This window comes from Bombus fervidus, chromosome 4 (assembly GCF_041682495.2).
Source record: "Bombus fervidus isolate BK054 chromosome 4, iyBomFerv1, whole genome shotgun sequence".
NCBI lineage: Eukaryota > Metazoa > Arthropoda > Insecta > Hymenoptera > Apidae > Bombus > Bombus fervidus.
Window position 1 is genome coordinate 17,746,166 of NC_091520.1, and position 20,236 is coordinate 17,766,401.

At 39.1% G+C, this 20,236-nt stretch overlaps 5 protein-coding genes across 7 annotated transcripts in view; 2 read left to right on the forward strand and 3 right to left on the reverse strand.

The window, feature by feature from the left end:
• The window catches only part of LOC139986633 (uncharacterized), a 32,447-nt gene extending 23,700 nt beyond the window's left edge, over window positions 1-8,747 (reverse strand). Inside the window, exon 1 of one of the 2 annotated variants that reach the window (XM_072002097.1) lies at window positions 7,510-8,747. In XM_072002097.1, the coding sequence (XP_071858198.1) occupies window positions 7,510-7,582 (73 nt within the window). In that variant the 5' untranslated portion in view covers window positions 7,583-8,747. The remainder of the gene's footprint in view (window positions 1-7,509) is intronic. The other variant, XM_072002098.1, reaches the window with a different exon arrangement.
• Window positions 8,748-11,513: 2,766 nt separating this feature from the next.
• Window positions 11,514-13,539, reverse strand: LOC139986094 (mitochondrial import receptor subunit TOM40 homolog 1). Its single transcript, XM_072001130.1, has 6 exons — window positions 13,163-13,539; window positions 12,902-13,016; window positions 12,565-12,818; window positions 12,328-12,489; window positions 12,069-12,218; window positions 11,514-11,904 (listed from the first exon to the last, which is right to left on the reverse strand). Exons 1-6 carry the CDS (start codon window positions 13,338-13,340, stop codon window positions 11,765-11,767), a joined length of 999 nt encoding a protein of 332 aa, XP_071857231.1. The 5' UTR covers window positions 13,341-13,539; the 3' UTR covers window positions 11,514-11,764.
• A 635-nt stretch (window positions 13,540-14,174) lies between these two features.
• On the reverse strand, window positions 14,175-15,436 carry Mrpl14 (mitochondrial ribosomal protein L14). 2 transcript variants are annotated; one of them, XM_072001140.1, is made up of 3 exons: window positions 15,313-15,436; window positions 14,654-14,857; window positions 14,175-14,574 (listed from the first exon to the last, which is right to left on the reverse strand). In XM_072001140.1, exons 2-3 carry the CDS (start codon window positions 14,841-14,843, stop codon window positions 14,321-14,323), a joined length of 444 nt encoding a protein of 147 aa, XP_071857241.1. In that variant the 5' UTR covers window positions 14,844-14,857; window positions 15,313-15,436; the 3' UTR covers window positions 14,175-14,320. The 2 variants fall into 2 exon arrangements, with proteins under 2 accessions (XP_071857241.1, XP_071857242.1); XM_072001141.1 differs by lacking the exon at window positions 15,313-15,436 and adding an exon at window positions 15,126-15,211.
• Mrps28 (mitochondrial ribosomal protein S28) lies at window positions 15,255-16,077 on the forward strand. Its single transcript, XM_072001138.1, has 3 exons — window positions 15,255-15,533; window positions 15,680-15,801; window positions 15,862-16,077. Exons 1-3 carry the CDS (start codon window positions 15,255-15,257, stop codon window positions 16,007-16,009), a joined length of 549 nt encoding a protein of 182 aa, XP_071857239.1. The 3' UTR covers window positions 16,010-16,077.
• A 152-nt stretch (window positions 16,078-16,229) lies between these two features.
• Mccc1 (Methylcrotonoyl-CoA carboxylase 1) lies at window positions 16,230-20,205 on the forward strand. The gene is made up of 9 exons (XM_072001118.1): window positions 16,230-17,026; window positions 17,103-17,172; window positions 17,244-17,628; window positions 17,739-18,073; window positions 18,167-18,463; window positions 18,634-18,846; window positions 18,934-19,428; window positions 19,528-19,716; window positions 19,795-20,205. The coding sequence occupies exons 1-9, from the start codon at window positions 16,989-16,991 to the stop codon at window positions 19,903-19,905; spliced, it is 2,133 nt and encodes a 710-aa protein (XP_071857219.1). The 5' UTR covers window positions 16,230-16,988; the 3' UTR covers window positions 19,906-20,205.
• The last annotated feature ends 31 nt before the right edge of the window (window positions 20,206-20,236 follow it).

Genomic DNA, 20,236 nt, shown 5'->3' on the forward strand with positions numbered 1-20,236 from the left:
ACGTCGTAGGTGAAGGAATGAGAGTGTGGGGTGGGCGAAAAACTGTTTGCGTAGCAGGCAAACAGGCAGGCAGGCAAAGCACAGGCAAAGCAAAGGCAAAGCAAGCAAGCAAGCAAAGCGGCAGGCAAGCAGGCTAACAGGCAAGCAGGCAAGAGGCGGACGGGTGGGTAGGTTTACGGTATTCGCCGGTCTACCATCGAGCAGCAGTTTTGACGTCACATCCTGCGCGCGGGCGGACATCCGGTTTCACTGCCGGACTCCTGTCCCCGAGCGATAACAAAATCTACGTTTGTCAAGGGAAGAGAAAGAAACGTAGAGAAGGAGCGAGCGGTCGTTCGATGCCCGGGACGAGACCAGGGGAGAACGAACAGTTCCCGTTATCCTTTTCAGTTTGCCGAGCTTTAAATCGTTTTACCACCGCTCGATATGCGCGAGTTTCTTTCCGCGAAAAGACGAAAGACAAAACGCCTCGTTTCTTGGTCGATGATGATCGATTGTTCCCGCGCGAACAATGAATCAACGTTCCAACGATAAACTTGGCGTCGCGTGACGTCGTATCGCGTCTCGTCACATCGCGTCACGCTGCGTCGTCGAATCGCTCGATTCCGACTCGGTAATTAGCGAAATTACTTCTCCAAACGTACGAGCGTGTCGTAAATACGCGCGACGAGAGAAGGAAAGTTGTTGCACCGAAGAATCGCGGATCGTCCTCGCTTGGAATCCCACAGGGATTAGCCGATGGGCAGAAAACGTTCTTTGTTTTTCCTCGACCCTTCCTCGCTTCCGTGTTCTTACTCCAGCGAGACACAGGGAAAGATCTGCAGACTCAGTTTCTCTCTCTCTCTCTCTCTCTCGCTCTCTCTCTCTCTTTCTTTCTCTTTTCGACAAAGGATGTAACGTTTAGGTAACAAAGCCGCGCACAAAGTACGGATACGTGGTCGCGCGTACAGTTTTTCGTCCAGCGAGACGACCGACTAAGCTTTTCGAAAGGACGACCGCAAATATTTGTCTCCTTATTATTTTACTGTCCTGTTCCATCGGATTACCATCGGTTTACACGTTGCGATCATTCATTTCCCACGTCCTTTTCGAAAATTCGAGAGAACAAAAATTCCTGACACGCGTTACATCGTGCGTACTTGGCGTCGTGACACGCTGTCGTCTCCGACGAACTTCTCGTTTGAAGGAGAAAATTTGTTTCGTTTGAGCGAATTTTGGTTCCACGGAAATAACCGCCGTCGCTTCTCTGAGAGCCGCTTTCGTTAGAAAACTTTTCCAAAACCGCGTGACGAGAGTCAACGTCTGCCAGATTTTTCGCTACGTTTACGGAACACCAAAGGTACGGGAAAGGGACGCAACGACGTTGCTCCATGAGTCTCTCCGTGATGAAGCAAGGTTGCGCACTATCGAGGGTTTAACTAGGCAAAGGTTAAGGCAGCCTCGCCAACACCGTGATTCGCCATAATCTACTGTCAATTATCTGACTTTCACAGTGTCTGGGGAAGGCTCTGCTTGCGAAAAACAGCGTGATTCGCAGAAAACGCATGGTCATCCGACAATCTGTTGGCGTAAGAGTACCGATTTCGATAATTTTACCGCAGCTACGAACTAGTAGTTGAAATCGTTCGAACCGCGAGTAACAGATGGCATTAGTTCGTCGAGCACTTTGGTATCGCGACATTCGTCGCTAGAAAAGGTTGGCGAATGGCGGTTTACGGATATCCAGTTGGCGAATTTCCGATGAGCCGATTCTATCGTTCACGTTCGTACAACGCGACGATCGCCGACGTATCGTTGAGAGATACCGATCGTAGGAATCGTAGAACGAACGAAGAACGGCGAAAATATAGGACAGTTCGTGGAAGAAGAAGAAAGCAGAGAAGTAAGAGGAAACGGAATCGTGGAATTAGGACGAGCCGGTTGCAGTTGGAGGGTTGGCAAGTTCGAACGTATGAAACCGATGAACCGATCTCGCGTCTGGTACGCGTAGATAACCGGCCGTACAACTCGATGGGGGCGTTTTCGGGGCGGTGTTGGCGTTCCTAAGGGACTCGTGGCTCGGTGCAGGTTTTCCCCGCGGGAAAACCAGAGACGACAACATGCCGAACCCGTTCGCCGTTCGTTCGAAAACGATTCCTACTCGCACGGCGTTCGACTCGTCCGTCGTCCTCGCGATAACACCCGCATCCACGAACGGCACGAAACGGCAAACCTGCCAACCATACGAAACGCCATTCGCTGCTTTCCAACTTTGACCCTAACTTTCTGTTTCCGTCGTTCGCTTCCTACGTGGGAAAATAACCTTTTTTTCTCTCTCATTGCCGATCGTCCCATCGTCGTTCCGACGATCGCAACGAATACGGCGATTTCGTCTCTCGATTACGAACAAACATGTTCGCCTACGCTCGGTGAGGATTGTTCAGCTGCCTCTTTCAACGTGACAATAAAAGAACCGCGTTTGCAAAGGACTCGTGTGCGAGGCACACCCCTATAAACGTGCTCGCAGGTGGCCACACCGTGTTCTCGACGGAGGAACGTGTTGCGTACGTGCCTCGACGGTTTCTCTCTTCCGCACTCTCTTACGATCCGCTGGAATTGCTCGATCGAGCAAAAACATTTCGCAGAGCTAACGAAAGTGTCGGGCGAACAGCTTGGCGCCAAACGAGAGAATAAAGAGGAAGAAGAAGAAGGAGAGAAGGGAGGAACGTTAAAGGAGCAAGAGAAAGAAAAGAATGCCAACAATGTCGCGGTTTATCTGCGCGTCCTTGGCTAATCTCTGTCCATGAAAGATTACCCTATCACCGGGAATTGTGCTGTGTCTCCGACGCCCGATATACGTAAGCGTTTCTATCACCTCCATCGTCTCTATCGCCTCTATCGTTTCGAGGTTCTCCCTCCTGCACTTTGAAAATATACTCCACCCCTTATCCATAAAAGCTTTCTTCCGCCTCCCATTCTCTTTCTCAAACGTTCCACGGATCCTTCTCGGATCGCAGTCCATCGACTCGGCAAATCTGTTCGACGCGTCAGCTAGCACGACTAAAATCCGGTACTACCGAATATCGATGTATCGCGATGGACACGCGCTCGCGCTCGAGAACAGCCCGACAACGCGATCGGTGGCCGTACGACGAAATATTTCTAGCTTCTCGATCGACCTTCTTTCTGTCGATGTTCGCGCTCGCGACGTATAACGTGGCTGAAACACGTGCGAACGTGTGCTGTGAGATGTGCAATGTTAAAAGAAAAGTGTGCGGACGAAGGAAGAAGGTTCAACGGTGAAGCGAAACGAAGCACGGAAGAACGAGACGATCATGAACGTTTATCTTGCAACGAATGGAACGTATTTCTAACGCGCGACTAGGAATTGGCAAGAATTCGAACGCAAACACGATACGATACGCTATTCGTTTTTCGAGTCAGGCGTAAGTACGGCACGCGGGAAGGAGAGTCGCGGGAAAGTACGAGGAGTGGCAACCGTGGTGACGGTGACGGTGGCAATGCTGGTGGTGTGGTGGTGGTGGTGGTGTGGTGGTGGCGGTGGTGGTGGTGGTAGCAATCGTGGTAATGACGATGACGATGGCCGTCATGGTGGCAGCGGCAGCGGAAAGTAAACGCGGACCAAGACCAACGAGGGAGGAGGAAACGAGGCTAAGCAGGACGATGCGCGTTACGTTGGGTCATGCTGCGAAGCGTTATCGCAGACCGGCGGTCGGCCGATACCTTATCTGGAGTAGTTGCACACCGACAGTGGCTCCCAACTTACTCGAATCGTGATTCCACTACTTTTTTTTTTTTTTTTTTCATTTCTACTTCTTGTCACAGAGCAAAGCAAAAAATGGTTCGCTACATCGAATTGATACGTTCGATTGAAATTATCGTCGCGACGATACGAAACGAAACTAAGGAGGGCGGGGGGCGAGTAGACCGGAGAGACAGAGCAGAGTCTGCAATTAAAAACGAGAGAAACATTCGACGTAGACAGCTAACCACGTAGACTAACGCGAAAAAGATGTTCGCAAAGCAAACGCTCTTTATCTAAATATTGATTCGCGATGATCGCGTACCGTTAAAACCCGACCACGGATTTGAATCTGGTCTAGGCAAAATTAGAGAGAGTGGGCGGACCGATACAACGATGCCAAACGTTTCTTCATTGAAGAACAGTGTACCGCGAGATAACTCGTAGGTATGTCGTAGCTAATACGCATGCTGCTCGATGGAACAACCATTATTATTCCACCTAGCACGCAGTCGAGATAGAAGACAACGCGCGCGTCGGATATCGCGTCGCATCGAAATTAGCGGACGCGAAAGTTTATTTCCTTTTATCTTTATTTATTTGTTTGAATTGGAAGTAAAGTGTACCCTTTGGCGTAGAAAATAATAAAAGTAAGGGGAGTGTTAACGTTAACGTATGGATATACATATATAAGTTAAAGATGTAGATACAAGCATGAAATAAATTAAAACAAACATTTTAAGGTTTGTACGAATAGACGTATCCTGGAACGAGAAAACTTGACGCGAATTTAGCACGCGATGGAAACGATTAACGTAAGCATAAGTTGCTTCATGTTGATTACGAGTTGTTGCGTACGATGAAACAAATTATTGTTTCTAAGTCGCCTTGAAGGAACAAAATCAGATGCTAATCCGATATCCGGAATATCCTTTGGTTTACGATCGATCGTTACAGCCTTTCGCGTGGACACCGATTTTCGTCGTTCTTTTAATTTTTTACGACGACCTCGAACAGAGGAAGACGAGCATGCTCGCTCGTTTTTCCGTCTTATCGTTAGAGGAAAAACTATTTCCGATTTGCAGACATATAGTATCAAAGTCTATTACGAAAGATGACGTCATCGGCGACGAATATTAAAGTAAATAAAACGTATGTCCGTTTTTTAGCCTGCTAGCCTTCTAATGTTTCGGCCTTCGTAATCGTTGCAAGCATACGTATATACGCGCGTTAGTTTATTCTTTCGACTAATGGCAGTCCAAGTAACCTTGAACACGCTACGTATGCACGTAAAAATCAGCTCGCGAACGTAACGGTATGCTTGGTGAAAAATACGCGATGGAAAATAAACGAGCGAATCTATTTAAATTGGACTGTTCGATACCGATGGAAGCGGCGAATAGCGAATAAGCAGTAAACGTAAGTAAGTAAGTACGTAAGTAAGTACGTATACGTATACATAGCGAGTTTAAAGCGAGCAACTCGAGCAACGTAGCTCGGAATATTTCGCGATCGTTCGCGAGTTACGATTTCTAACCGAGCGAACCGTTTCGAGAAACTCGAAAACAATAGGCAACCAAACGGATCGTAAATAACACGGTATGCGGTATGCGCTAGCTATAGGATACGTGGTATGGGGTATGGGGTATAGGGTACACGGTGTATGGGATATGTAATCGCTACTTGGCCGACTCTTGAATGGGAGAAGAGGAAGGTTGCCTTTAACGACAACGAATCTTGATACGAGATCGATCTAATCGCGATACCAGAACGAAAACTCGCCACACCGAACCTATATGTCTATCTCGTGCGTCTATCAAATTTCTGACGGTCCCTGCATACAAAACTGAGCGAAATAATCGCGCCAAGTCGTATCGAATGGAATAAGAAACGAATCGTAAGATTCGAAGAGACGCACCTCCAACGAACCTTGTTATCGTTGCTCGGTTTTGCGTATTACGCAATTCGCGCCATGTTGTTGCATCGACAACTGTACCGTCTTTATGCAGCGTCCTCTCGCGCGTTCGCCAAATTATGACCACCTATCGTTGAAAGCTAAGAACTAAAAACTGATACCGACGTGTCGATCGAAGCAACGAAAATCCAAGGAACGAGATCCGTGCACCGGACTCGATTCTTCGATTAGTTTCGAAGGACCGGTCCGCCGTTTTCCAAAGGGCTACTACGAGCGATTTGATCGAACAACGGGTGGAATTAAGGCGGAGCGAGCCGAGAGAAAGGAATTCTTTTCAACCGCGTTAGCGACTAACCATTCGCAGCGTTTCATCGTAGCGGCCATTTTCGAACATCCATGATACAGCGCATCCTCCTCCTTTTTCTCCTCCTCTTTCTTCTCTCGTCGTTACCTGTTGCGCGCCGATACCGGCTAAACAGCACCGATAATCTACGAATAACGTATCGGTTATCGAGATATCGCGACACGCGGTAGTCCCTTCTAAACTGATTCTTTCCACGGATCGTTTATCGAGCACGAAGGGCTATTGGAATTTTTTTTTTTTTTTTTTTTTTTCTCGAATTTATGAAAACGTCTACATACACGAGCAAACTGTACGGCAACGAATTGATTTAACGGGTAACTTTCAACGCTAGCACGCTAATATCGCGCTATTGTTGCGTACGTTGACCCATGACGACGCAACACGTCCATCGTATGGTAGAAAAACTTTGATAACAGGATTGGACTTGGACCCTGTAAACTAACATTGGAACTTTGCGTTCATAGCTTTTACGCTTGAAAAATTCCATCTCTCGACGACGATCCTCGTCTTTACCAACCAATTTCAATTGCTACTGCGACTTTAATACGACGTTTGCCACGTATCTCGTATCTCGTATCTTTGAACGTCGTATCACATCCGTCCAACAGCCGACGTCGATTAAAAATAAGAAAAGTTTGCTGGAAAACTCCGTTTCCATAAAAACGAAAGGAAAATAAAAAATTTGCCGATATTCAGACCGGCATTAAAAACTTGGTCGAACGTGCAAATAATACGCGTTACGAACTTGACCGTACCTCGTTCCCTTTTTCTTCCTACTTTACTCGGGTTCGTTCGACCTGAATGATTATACCTAAATACATTAGACAAATTTTCAAAATTCCACGAAAAAATCTTGGTAGGGTTACGTCGTCTTGTTTAGGATATACGATATTGGTATATGTGATACGCGGTTCGTCGAGTGTCAATCGCCGAACTATATCGAAAATACTTCGAAATTTGTAGGGGAAAAAAGAAAGAAAAACAAGAGAATAGCACGGACGAGGGATAGTTCCGGCGTTCTAGTGTCGCGTCGCGTCGTATCGAATCTATGGCCGTTCACGAAAATCTCGTAGGCCGATTCGCAAACGCAAACGCAACGACGACAGTTATTAACGCGTACATCGCGTTATCGTCACCAGTAATAGAATTATCACTCTGATATCCAACGTATATACATCCCCCACGATCGGCCCCAGGTTTCCAGTGACTCGCGGACCACCGCGGCCCGTTGTTAACCGATTCTTTCCGACGCTCTCGAAACTCGTGCAGTCTCGCTTTGTTCTTTTCTTTTTTTTTTTTTTTTTTTTTTGTTTTCCTCTCCATTCCCGTTTTGTCACCTTCCCTCCAAAACTATTCTCCAAACATTCCTTCATTCCATTCGATCGACGGACCGCGAATCGTTTCCAATCGCTCGCTAACCGTTAGTGTCTACCGACCCGCTAAATCGATCAAACACGGATCGCGAAATCACCGAATCAGTACGCTCACCGTATTCGTTGATGTGTCGTCGATGTTTCGCCATTTCTTCACGAATTTCATCATCGGATTTCCTACTCTTCATCCCTCTCCCCTTTCTTGATGTCGGTACCGCGCGAAGCCAAACTCCTCCGCTGAACGAATCTTCGGTCGGATCGTTCTCGAAACTTCGACGACTCTTCGAAGCTCGAATCTCGAATCGAACGTCCCTTCGCGCGTTACTTTCTTCGTGTCACACTTGTATACTCGTAATACTACAGTCGAGGTTAGAAACTCGTTGGCTATCACGATTGCTTGTACTTTCACAGAACAAGTGACATAAACGGGAATTTACAACACAGCCAACACTTGTTTAACCGCTGCAAATCCCAACGATATACAAATTATTTTATTACTCGCAGTTCCTTCAAAGATTCCTTCAAATTTCACCGTTTGCCGATTAGGATCGTGTACGCGTTGACCACTGTTCTAAGATCGGTAGCGAGGCTGGTGTGCATTATGTACACAGAGGAGACCAGTGAGCAGAGTGGAGCTAACAAAGAGGGCACTCGACGAAAAGAACGACAGAGCGAGAAAGCGAAAGAGCGAAAGAACCGATAGAGTGAGAATGAGAGCATGCATAACGGAGTATGCATGTGCATATACATGTGTGTGTGTATGTGTATGTGCATATGTGTGTGTGAAAGAGAGAGAGAAATAGAACTCTGTGGATGGTCGAATCAAATCGGATGGAGTTAAATCGATTCGGCCTAATGGTGTTCGATCCAATGGGATTGGATCGTATCGAGTCGGATCTAATCGAATCGAGTCTTGATCGATTTGAATCGAATCGGATTGCGCGTGTCAGCCAGGCACGAACCCGTATGCGTTGCGCTTCGATTTCGAAGGAAACGAGACGACCAAGGTGAACAAATTTTCGAAAACAGCAAGAAAGCTGACGGCAAATACCTCGAAAGGACCAAGTTTTGGCCTAACGTTAGCTGACAGGGGAAGTCCCGATTCCCCTGCGATCGACAACTTGTTCGCATTCTACGGTGGGGATATCGCGAGTAGCATCAAGGAAAACTGCACACCATCAACTCGATCGCATCGTCGTTGATCGATTTGGATCGACGCTGTTCGTATACGCGCCTCGTGCACGTTCGCGTTCCATGACACACGTCGATCCTCGCGAAAAGCGCATGCGCCGCTTCCTTTCTTTTCCAACGTGTTTTTCTTATCAATCGTACGCGTATATACGTACATATATGCAAACGTATACCAATAAACATATATAGTCGCTGCCTCTCCTCCATTACCTCGCCCCTTCGTCAACTCCTCGTTCTCCTTATCATTATCCCTGCCGGTTTCCCTCCTACTCTCTTACCCTCTTTTTTTTCCTTCCCCTTCTTTTCCTTCTCTCGATCCACGATACCTCTACCCCATCCATCTACCTTTGTGCCTTTGTGTGTCTAATTAGTTTACGTTGCTGCCCTTCCAACCTCAATTATTAATCTCGTCGTGCTACAAATAATACACAGCAATCGAATTAATATTCTTCGAATGCCCTTCGACTAATATTTCAATGAAATATTTAGACGAGTTGCACGTCTAACCAACGTGCATGAATACGTAATTTACGCGTACCGACAACGTTACTCGGAAATCTTTCCCCAGTCCATATTCCCGTTTTCCGTTCCAAATCCGGTTCAATTCGTATCCAACTTTCGTTTCAAATGCAACGATACAATCTCGTATAGAGTCCCTAGGTTATTTCGAAGATTCACAAAACAGTCAACGTCCGGTTACTTATTAGTGTAAGTGTCCCCTTCGATATGAATCTTTTCAGTGATTCATGGAGCTTCTTTTTTCCTTGAACCCAGACTACTCACCCAATACAACTAAATTACCTATTGTTCTAATTCTGTAACCATGAAAATCTTGTCAACAGTTCTTTTAAATCTTTTCAACAGTCCTTTTAAATCTTTTCAACAGTCCTTTTAAATCTTTTCAACAACCCTTCCAAATTTTTTCAAAATTTCAGCAACAAACGACCTATGATAACATTGTGAATAACTAAGTAAGTTTGTATAATATAAAAAATATATATATAGGTATATAAATAGGAAAAGAACGATCATCTTGTAATAGTTTCAGTGTTTGTTGTTTGTAAAGGTGATTCATATTGACCCATGCCCTTTTATAATCTATACATTCGTGGGTGTTACTATACCTCATTACCTTCAGTGAAATACGTATAGTTGTACAGTCTGTTCCTGCGAATGTTAATCGTACTCTCTGATCGAGTAAATAAATCGCTTTGCTCGGTCACGATCCGGTAACGCGTTACCGGAAGCTATGCACGTATACCGAAACTCAAGGACAATTATGTTCATTCATCCGTCTTCGGTAAGATCAATCATGGATCAATGGATACTAATCCAATTCATCCTCCTTATACATATAACACGCGACAACCAGAAAACATGAATTCAGATAGTGATGCACTTATAGCGAATAATGCACGATATTTCATAGTTAATAAACAAATTCGCTGAACGGAAGAACGAAAGTTACGCATGCACTTGGTTTTGTCGTGCTCTTAAACTCCATACCGCGCTGTACACGGCTAAGCTCGTGTTGCCAGCCTCTCTTAACTTTTCTGCTGATCGCTTATTGTATTCGTCGAGAAACAATCAACATCTCCACGCAAGCTTAACTCCATTTATACAAACCAGTTTGCGACACGAATAAATAGGCTAAGACGATTCGCAACAGCGGAAATTCATTGTTATTCTCAAGTTTAACCTACATTTTTTTCTTAAGCTAGTATAGTGTGCATATATATATATATATATATATGTATACACATGCGCGCGTATACTTATGCTATTACTCAGATAAATATAAATCTTTAGCGCAAGAAAATCTTGATCGGTTATTGCAAGAATGTACGTTTCAGCGACAATTCTACGTCCAAGTATCGATAAACGATACGTTACATGACAATTTCATTTCAAGTCATAGATGTTTCTTCGTCCTTTCTCTCTCTCTCTCTCTCTCTCTCTCTCTCTCTCTCTCTCTCTCTCTTTCTTCTATTTGCTTTTCCCAAACTATCGAGTAAACGAGCAAAATATTACCCTACACGGCTACCATTTTATGGTTGTATTTTTTGTTCAATATGAGAACAACTCGTGTTATTAGCTTAAAATAAAGATGGGTGATTAGAGAGTCAAAGGTCAACATCGTTAAACGATATGAATGCGCGCTGCTTTATTTTTCCAAACGTATTTGCATCAGTATACGTAAGCACGGCAAAGCAAGAACAAAGTGTATCGTAACCAATTGATAATACTGCTCGGTATTTAAGTCGATATTTCTACGGAGCTCGTGTTCCACAACGATGCTTGTATACTATTTATTCTTTTGCTTTAGTTTACGTTGTACTTACACGCTCTCTACCGGTATGGATAGAATCATTGAATCGAAGAAAACTGAATAACGAGTCGATAAATTGTAATACATACACGTATATTTGAGCGTAAAATTTACTCGAGATATAAAGATTTTTCCTCGAATAAGGGTTCTACAAAATACAATAAATAACATATTAAAAATAGTTTCATCCTGTAACGTAAAATTTATTATACTTTTATATAATTCTGTTAGATTCCAAAGAAATTTTTCGTTCAATACACTTTTTTCTATTATGAACGATTATATCTTTCTATGACCTCTGAATAAATGCTGTTGCGTACGCGTATAACAGAATACATGTGTATTTTCGAAAATAAAAAATGCTGACGGTACCAGTCACGTTATTGTACAAGCGCGTTTCTTTATATTCGGAGAACAGACATGATCACGATGAGATCGCCACATACTTTACGTCTTTTATTAAATATCACTTATTTCGGAAAATTTACAAGCCACGATTGTCGGTCGACGAACGATTGAAGACGTTGATCGACCCCGACCAATCGTGTATAAAGGGAATAATGAAGATAGCATGCCTTAGAGTGAAAAAACATACACAATTAGGAAAACCTGTTGATACGATCTATTTAATAAAAAATAAACAAACAAAAACGATCTTATATAAACACGATGTCGAGCAGATGAGGTAATCAACAAATAGAAGGGAATCAGGTTGGATATTCATCAATAGTCGATATTAGTTACAAGTTTCTTTTGAGTAGTATCCTCAAAAGCTGTAGTACTCCATTGTTTTCCTTCCTGACATTTAACTAGATTATGTACGCGATTCGCACTCGTCTACGTGCTATTCTTAACCAATTATCAATCCACAACCCAGTCTAAATTGTGGCTTACTATGATTTATCATACCACTTAACGCAAATGTAAATGGCAATGGTTGTAATTTTTTCTCCAAAACAGCACCCACTGTCCAATTCGTATCTACAGTTCCTATAATATAATAAATACAATGAATATAATGAAAATATGCTTCGAAATTGAACGTACAAACAAACAAATGAAAAAGGAATTAAGCAACAAAATAGTATAAGAATGTAAACGAATTAACGATAGAATAAACAATCTAGAACCAGCAGCTACGTGCCCTATCATACCTCTAAATACTAAATCAGCTTTGGGTAAATCGACTTGGTAAGCAATAGCTCCGGTAGATTCTTGAATTCGGGAATTAATTTCCAATTCTACACCAACTTGCAGCTGCTGACTAGCTTTTTGATGGAAACACAAATGTAACCCGGATAAACCTATTGAAAAACGATTTTGTTATTATTAGTTATGAATTATTTCACAATTATAGGGCAGACCATCATATTATGATTATTGGGTTCATCGGGAGTATCGCCTTTAACGCACCGAAACTACCACTAATTGTAGAGTCTCCGTTCGTATACCTTCCAGCGGCTGAGAGAACAGCGACTTGACCTCCTGGTACGGCAGGGCCTCGTTGACAAGCGAGTTCTCCACCCAACGCGACAGATGGAGTTATGCTTTGAAGATAATGCATTACGAAAACGCCTAAAAAAACAATTCGTTCCGTACCATAATCGTTTCTAAAATTTTACATAATCGATCTTTACCTCGCGCGCTTACCAGAACCATTAAGTATATCCGGATTACCCAAAGTCAAAGAGACTGTATACGCGTCACCGCGATAATCCGTTGTCATTTGAACAGCAGTAAATTTACTTTTGTGCACTTGAGTAGCTAATTTTCCTCTTAACCTTTCACCAAACTGATGAATAATATTAGCATTAAGATTTCCAGTTGGATCGATATCACCCAGTAACACTGGATAAGCTTCCGAAGGTACTGGTTGTTGAGTACCAACATACGTTGCACCAAACCTGAACATATTCGACCATTAGTATCAGTTGTTGACCACCAGTTTCCAAATAGTACCCAACTTTATTCATAATTTCAACCACACCTATATCCAGATTGTGCAATGGAACTCATGCTTATCGTATGTGATATTTGGAAATGATTACTAAGACCTTTATTAAACATCAGCTTCGCACCCTCAAAGTTTGCGGGAAATACATCTACGATTAAATTAATATTTTAATACATGTATATATAATTGTTTTTGTAACAATAATGTGAAAATAAGACTAAGAATAATCAAAAGAAAAAAGATTAATACATCGATTACGTGAAAATGGATCGAATATATACACGGATACCTTACCTTTACATTTTTTATGAAGATCCTCGATTGTACCAGGATTTTTCAAACCATCGGAAAATCTGTTAGACGACTGCAGTGACTCGGAAGAATCTGGTTTTTCTAAATTTGGTAGTAAACCTGAGGTTGGAGGTGGCGGCGAAGGTGGAGGAGGTACAGAGGCTGCCAGTACGTTTCCCATTTTTCTCGATTTTATGTCTAAGAATTTTAATAATTTTGTTTTTTTCTCTGTACAATACTCTAACGTTTCATTTGGTATCAATTCTTACGCAAAAACGTTAAATATTTTCTATATATACACAAAAATCGTTAATGAAAAATCTGCCGATTAAAGGAAACAGCGTGCTTCTACCTAATCCGCCATTTGTAAAAGGCAGCCACTACCGCTCAGAGCATGGAAATTCTCTTTTCCTCGAAATATCCCTATTAAAGCATGATATATATTATAAGTAAATACTCATCAGGCAACCGGACAACTTTTAAATCGAAGTACGCGTCACGCGTACTATTTCCTTATTCTGATTGGTTGCACGTTGCAACTATCAATATATATACTTATTTTTTCTCCAATCTAAATGTAAAACATGAACACATTCAAAACAATTTAACATAATTTTTTTATCTATAAAATAATATTCATAATTCTTGCTACATACAAAAACAAACTTTTCGTCCACTTATGTAATTCGTATTTCTTTACCTTTCCTCGCTTGTAGACCAAAGTAGGTTATGTCCTAGTTACAATCTCTAGGAAAGCTACCTCATGTTGGTAATGCTATGTACTCCACTGTTGGAAAGCGGATTTCAGCTTGCGAGAGCGGTTCTATCGAAGATAAATGCTAGGATTAGGCGATTCCAGCGTCTCTCTTCAAAATCAACGCAAACTTCCATTTATATATATATAAACAAATAAATTCGTATAAATCATATTTCGTACTATTCGTTTCAAATTTGGACCAGTAACATAATTTGCGTTCCCAGTTAATATCTATAATATATAATAATACAATTGACATTATGAATGCAACACTTTATTTTGTTATGCATATATAATTTGCTGTATATATACATAATAATATTAACATATATACATATTTATGCAAATGCAGTTTTTAACTATTTAAGGTAGTACCTATATAAAGAAATGTGCGCTTGTATGTATTATACAAATTTTGTGGCAATAGCTAGCAATTTTGTATAATCTGCACCTTTGCTGTGTGTTTTATTTTTCATGATTGTTCTTAGGATATGAGGAATTGGTACATAGATTCTAGTACCTAAAGGTGTTCCATTTTCATCTATGAGAACTATATTATTGCTGTCAAATCTTGGTATTTTGGGATTTTGACGTTGTTTCAAACCAACCAATATACCTTTCTTTTTCTCACCTTTTATGGCAACTAATACTCTGTCCCCTACATTGATTACAAATAAAGATAAATAATATATCTGTTATCAATATATTTCAATAATCTATCTGTTAGCTTAACCAACCTATATAACCAACTCCTGTTTTATTATAAACATGAATACAACGTGGTGGTTTTCCTTCCATCATAGCCTGCTTTCCAATTTCACTATTGTCCACAACTCTTAATCTTGTCAATTTTATTATTTGATTACATATCGTCGATGTAGAAACATTTCTGGATACAATATTGAATAGCGTACCATGTATAGGCATTATTGAAATATTTTCTATAATAAAAAACGTTTATATTATTATAGTAAACAATATTACTATTGAATATAGTTTAATTTTTTCAATAAAAACAATAAACTTTGTACAGCAAAAGAAATGAAATTATAAAATTTAAATTTGGTTTATCGACACGACTTTTTTCACATTTTATTTCCTAGATTTACATTTATTCAATTAAAAAATTTAATTAATGCGTCAGTTAACAGAAAGTAGAACTATTTATCTTGAAACTTTTTATTTTAGCACCAAAATAGCATGACTCACTTAATTTATCTGAAACTGCCGAAGTACTGAAAATGTTTACTTTCGAACTTTAAGAATGACCAATGTTTGGACAAGTGGAACATAACCTATATGAAATTTTAACAGGAAACACGTTCCTCGCCTACTAAAATGAATAAGGTTCAATATCATCAAAAAGCAATTAAACAATTATATCTCGCTTACGCACCTCAAATCAGTTCACTGTTCGTCCGAAATTATTGTATAGAAGGAAAATCTGGCGAAACTATAACAAATGCGAAGGAACAAGACAATAGTGACCAAGATCCAGAAACTATTGATTCCAAACTAATTGCTCAATCGATTGAAAATATTGAAATTGAGAAGGATTTAGTGGCTTCAAAACGCAATACTTTCACTTGGTTACTTCGACATTCGAAATTTATAGACGTAAATATCAAATGTTTTATTCTATTACACAATCTAACATTTGTAGCATTTATTATATATATGTTTTTTTTGTCTTGCTTCTTTATTCATTTTAAACAAAATCCAAGTTTTTAATTTACCATTTATGTATATTAATTATATTTCAGCTAGGAGATCCTGAAGAAAAAATAGTTGTGGGAGAAATTTTTCACATTGTTGATAATGACTTATACATTGACTTTGGATGGAAATTTCATTGTGTTTGCCCAAGGCCTCACAAAAATTCTATGTAAGTCACAAGCAGAATATATGCTTTAATAAGTAATAATGTTAATTTTTATTATTACAGTCAATATATCAGAGGTACACAGGTTAAATTGTTAATAAAGAATTTAGAATTATCTTCACGATTTTTAGGAGCATCTACTGATTTAACACTCTTAGAAGCAGATTGCGTTCTTCTTGGTTTAGCACAATCTCCACCGAAATTACAGTAAAACTATAATTATGTTTATTTTGTACAATAATAGAGCATAAATAAATAAAAGAATGCTTCTTTTGACCATCTCTTATTTTTTTATTGTATGGAATATTATTACAATTGAGATTACCATATTATATGTTCGTGTAGTTAATATGATTGTGTAGTTAAGTTGATTTACTATATTTGTATTGTATAATGGATTTTATTTCTGGAATTATATTAGTGTGATTCTATCGTTTTTTATAAAAGAAATTAATTTCACTTCAGCCCATTAGTTCACTCGGTTAGAGCGTCATATCTGTCATATTACTATACCCAGTTCGGAAATTTCTCCTTTTATTATTCTTTCAGCCAAAATATTCCTAACATAGATGGACATAAAAATCATACAGGTCCATTTTATAATCAATACATTCACCACCTACAAACAAACATAAATTACGCATAAATCATAACAGCAAAAATAGCCAAACGATTGACAAATCGATACCAAACACACAAAATGTAAAAAATCTTTTCGTAATTTGTTTAGTTCCACGCACATTCACACCATGTCTAATTTGAGCGTTAAATAAACAAATTATTACGAAAAAAAAAGTTAAAGCGGTGTGCTAATAATACTAATAACACGAAAGCTGCGGTAGCGGATTCTATCCATTCATGGGACGAAATTTTTCTTTAAAAAGCTATTAAATGATTAAATTCGTATCTAATTGTAAAACAATAAAAATTTTCATGTTTAAATTATAAGCAGTTACGTATAGATTCATATTATTATCTTATCTATGCATACAGTGTACGTAAGTATGTATGTATGCGTATAACCATCGGTATAACCTCTTCGTGAAGGTTAACGATTGGTGGTTTGCTTACGTAAAATGCTTTAATGCTCAATATAGATGGGACAAATGATAAACTTTGTTTTGAAGGCAAGAATCGGAAGGGCGTTCATTTACAGCTATTACGGTAGCAATTCATCTTAGGAGTAGATCATGCGTCTAATAGAAAAAGTACAAACATCAATTTTGCAGTAAGTAAATTGTTAAGTGTGTCAATCCATTTTTCTGTATGAAATTGGATAATTATATATTATCAATAATGCTCAGATGCAGTACATTGATTCCACATAGTCGTAATTTACATATCTCAAAAATCACAACTGACCGATTTAATAAAGTAAGAATTAATTTTTCAAGTCACAATTTTGAAAATTAACAGAGCTTATGCAGTTCTTTACTGTATTATAGATTCTAATTGCAAACAGAGGAGAAATTGCATGCCGCGTAGCAAGAACTGCTAAAAAATTAGGAGTAAAGACTGTTGCAGTATATAGCGATATAGATAAAGATTCTTTGCATGTAGAACAAGCAGATGAAGCATATTGTATCGGCCCTGCACCATCTAGCCAGAGCTACTTAAGACAGGACAAAATTATCTCTGTAGCAAAAAAGTCAAAGAGTCAAGCTATACATCCTGGTTATGGTTTTCTCTCAGAAAATGCAGAATTTGCAGAACTCTGCCAGAAGGAAAATATTGTATTTGTTGGGCCTCCAGCAGATGCAATTAAAAATATGGGAATTAAAAGTACTTCAAAAGATATGATGATAAAAGCTGGAATTCCTGTTATAGCAGGTATGATTTGTGTCACTGTACAAGAGTGTGTACACAAATATACAAACACACATAACATATTATATAAAGAAAATATTCAAATCTGATTATTATGCTATTGACAAAAATAGGATATCATGGAGATAACCAGTCTAATGAAACCTTATTATTGGAGGCAAAGAAGATAGGTTTTCCTTTAATGATAAAAGCTGTATGTGGTGGTGGAGGAAAAGGCATGAGAATAGTTCTAAAAGAATCAGAGTTTATTGAAGCTTTGGAATCTGCAAAGACTGAATCCAAAAAAGCATTTGGCGATTCTGCCATTTTACTCGAACAATATATCAGGAATCCAAGACATATTGAAGTACAAATTTTTGCAGATAAACATGGAAATATTGTTCACATGTTTGAAAGGGATTGTTCCATTCAAAGGAGACATCAAAAGATTATCGAAGAAGCACCTGCAGTATGTATATTTAAACTTTTGCAATGCGAGAGACTTGACATCTTTTTAATACTATGAAAATCATAATAATATAATGACTGTTCTGTTTCGTAGCCTGGTATTTCAACAAATTTGAGATCGGACTTAGGCGCAACAGCAGTTCGAGCGGCGAAAGCGGTAGGATATGTTGGCGCTGGTACCGTCGAATTTATAATGGACCGTGATCAAAATAACTTTTATTTTATGGAAATGAATACACGTCTTCAAGTAGAACATCCCATAACGGAAGCAATTACGGGATTGGATTTGGTTGAATGGCAGTTACGAATAGCAGCGGGAGAGGAACTTCCATTAAAACAGGCACAAATTAATTTTCGAGGACATGCCTTTGAAGCGAGAATTTATGCAGAAGTAATGACAAATGTCTTTCTTTATAAAACATATAACTTGTATCTTCGATGAGATAAAATGGCTTTAATATTTCCATTAACCGGATTAATTTCGATAACCAATCGTGAAATTGTAGTTGCTTCTTGCAGCAAACTAGCTAAATTGTATAAATAAACTGCAACAAATTGCAGGAACCAAGAAAAAATTTTCTACCGGGGGCGGGTAAATTGTCATACATGAGAGTTCCAGAAATCAAAACTGAAGCGATTAGAATCGAAACCGGAGTTCGTGAAAAAGACCAAGTATCAGTATATTATGACCCCATGATCGCTAAATTAATCGTCTGGGGAAAAGATCGAAAAGAAGCGTTGGCTGTACTTAGATCAAAGTTAAACGATTACAACGTAAGTAAATTTTCAAATGGAAAATGCGTATGTATTATTTTATCGAAAATCTTGAATATTTATATTGTTTTCTGCATATATTTTTAGATAGCAGGACTAAGTACTAATATAGAATTCATCAAAGATTTATGTTCCCATTTGAATTTTTTGCAAGGTCAAGTACACACAGGATTCATAGAGGAACATTGTCGAGAATTATTTCGAGAATTACACGTGCCAAGTGAAGTTGTAGCTCAGGCTGCTCTCGCTTCTATACTTTACGAAGATACGCATTCTTTACGATCATCTCTTACAACTGTTGATCCTTTCAGCCCTTTTGCAACCGAAATTGGCTTAAGGTTTAATCACACTCTAACGCGAACTTTGTATTTCAATGTTTGCGATGATGATATCGAAGTTGAAATAAGATACATTGAACCTGAGGTCTATTCCATGAGAATCAATCAAATCGGTCCTTGGAGGAGAGTAACAGGCACATTAAAGAAAAAGGAAAACACGCTGGAATTATGTACCGAAATTGACGAAACAATTACTAGAACGAAAATTATTAAAATTCATAACAAATTGCATTTATTTACCAAAGCTAGTATCTTTCCTTTTTAATATATTTTTGTTCGATGACTTTAATTCCGAAAACAAAAACGCCTAAGAACTGATTATCTTCAACTTTAATTTTTATAGGACCGTGAATGGCAATTTAACATACCTCCTAAAAAATTTCTTTATAATGTTGCAAAGTGTCAAAATAAGGTGGATCCATGCAAAGCTTTAAGTCCTATACCAGGTTCTGTAGAAAAGGTATGTGTGGCGAAAGGAGACACTGTAAAAATTGGAGACGCTTTACTTGTAATTAACGCCATGAAGATGGAAGTATGTTCATATTATGTTTCAAAATTATTGTAACTTCAGACATGTGTTTATGTTTCAAAGTTAATTATTTACTTACAGCACATTATCAGAGCATCCGTAAATGGAATGGTCGAAGACGTGCTATGTTCGATAGGTGACAATGTGCCAAAGGATAAAATTCTGGTTAAATTAACTAAATCTGTATCTTGAAATACAAACATTATACATTATTATTGTCTTCTTTTATTTTTTATTTTACTTAATTGCTCTGAAACAATTTTTTTTTATCTTACAATTACAAAAGATTCATAATATTTAATAATAAATTCTTATTCTACCAACGTATACATGTATTTTATACGCAAATCAAATTTAAATTACATATACGTACTTACGTACAATATATGAATACTAATTTCAATCTTTTATGAATTATATATTGTGCGAATATATATGTATACAATATATATTGATATACACAATACATAAAATATATAAATTACAACTAAATGTATCAAATCAAACTATACTATACAATACA

Coding starts and splice junctions, on each gene's coding strand:
- Mccc1 (XM_072001118.1), top strand. CDS start 16,989: ATGCGTCTAATAGAAAAAGTACAAACATCAATTTTGCA. Junction 17,629..17,738: donor TGGAATTCCTGTTATAGCAG/GTATGATTTGTG, acceptor TGACAAAAATAG/GATATCATGGAGATAACCAG. Junction 19,429..19,527: donor AATTGCATTTATTTACCAAA/GCTAGTATCTTT, acceptor TAATTTTTATAG/GACCGTGAATGGCAATTTAA.
- Mrps28 (XM_072001138.1), top strand. CDS start 15,255: ATGAATAAGGTTCAATATCATCAAAAAGCAATTAAACAATTATATCTC. Junction 15,534..15,679: donor GACATTCGAAATTTATAGAC/GTAAATATCAAA, acceptor ATTATATTTCAG/CTAGGAGATCCTGAAGAAAA. Junction 15,802..15,861: donor AGGCCTCACAAAAATTCTAT/GTAAGTCACAAG, acceptor TTATTATTACAG/TCAATATATCAGAGGTACAC.
- LOC139986094 (XM_072001130.1), bottom strand. CDS start 13,340: ATGGGAAACGTACTGGCAGCCTCTGTACCTCCTCCACCTTCGCCGCCA. Junction 12,490..12,564: donor GGATATACTTAATGGTTCTG/GTAAGCGCGCGA, acceptor TTGTTTTTTTAG/GCGTTTTCGTAATGCATTAT. Junction 11,905..12,068: donor AGCTGATTTAGTATTTAGAG/GTATGATAGGGC, acceptor ATTATATTATAG/GAACTGTAGATACGAATTGG.
- Mrpl14 (XM_072001140.1), bottom strand. CDS start 14,843: ATGCCTATACATGGTACGCTATTCAATATTGTATCCAGAAATGTTTCT. Junction 14,575..14,653: donor AACAGGAGTTGGTTATATAG/GTTGGTTAAGCT, acceptor TAATCAATGTAG/GGGACAGAGTATTAGTTGCC.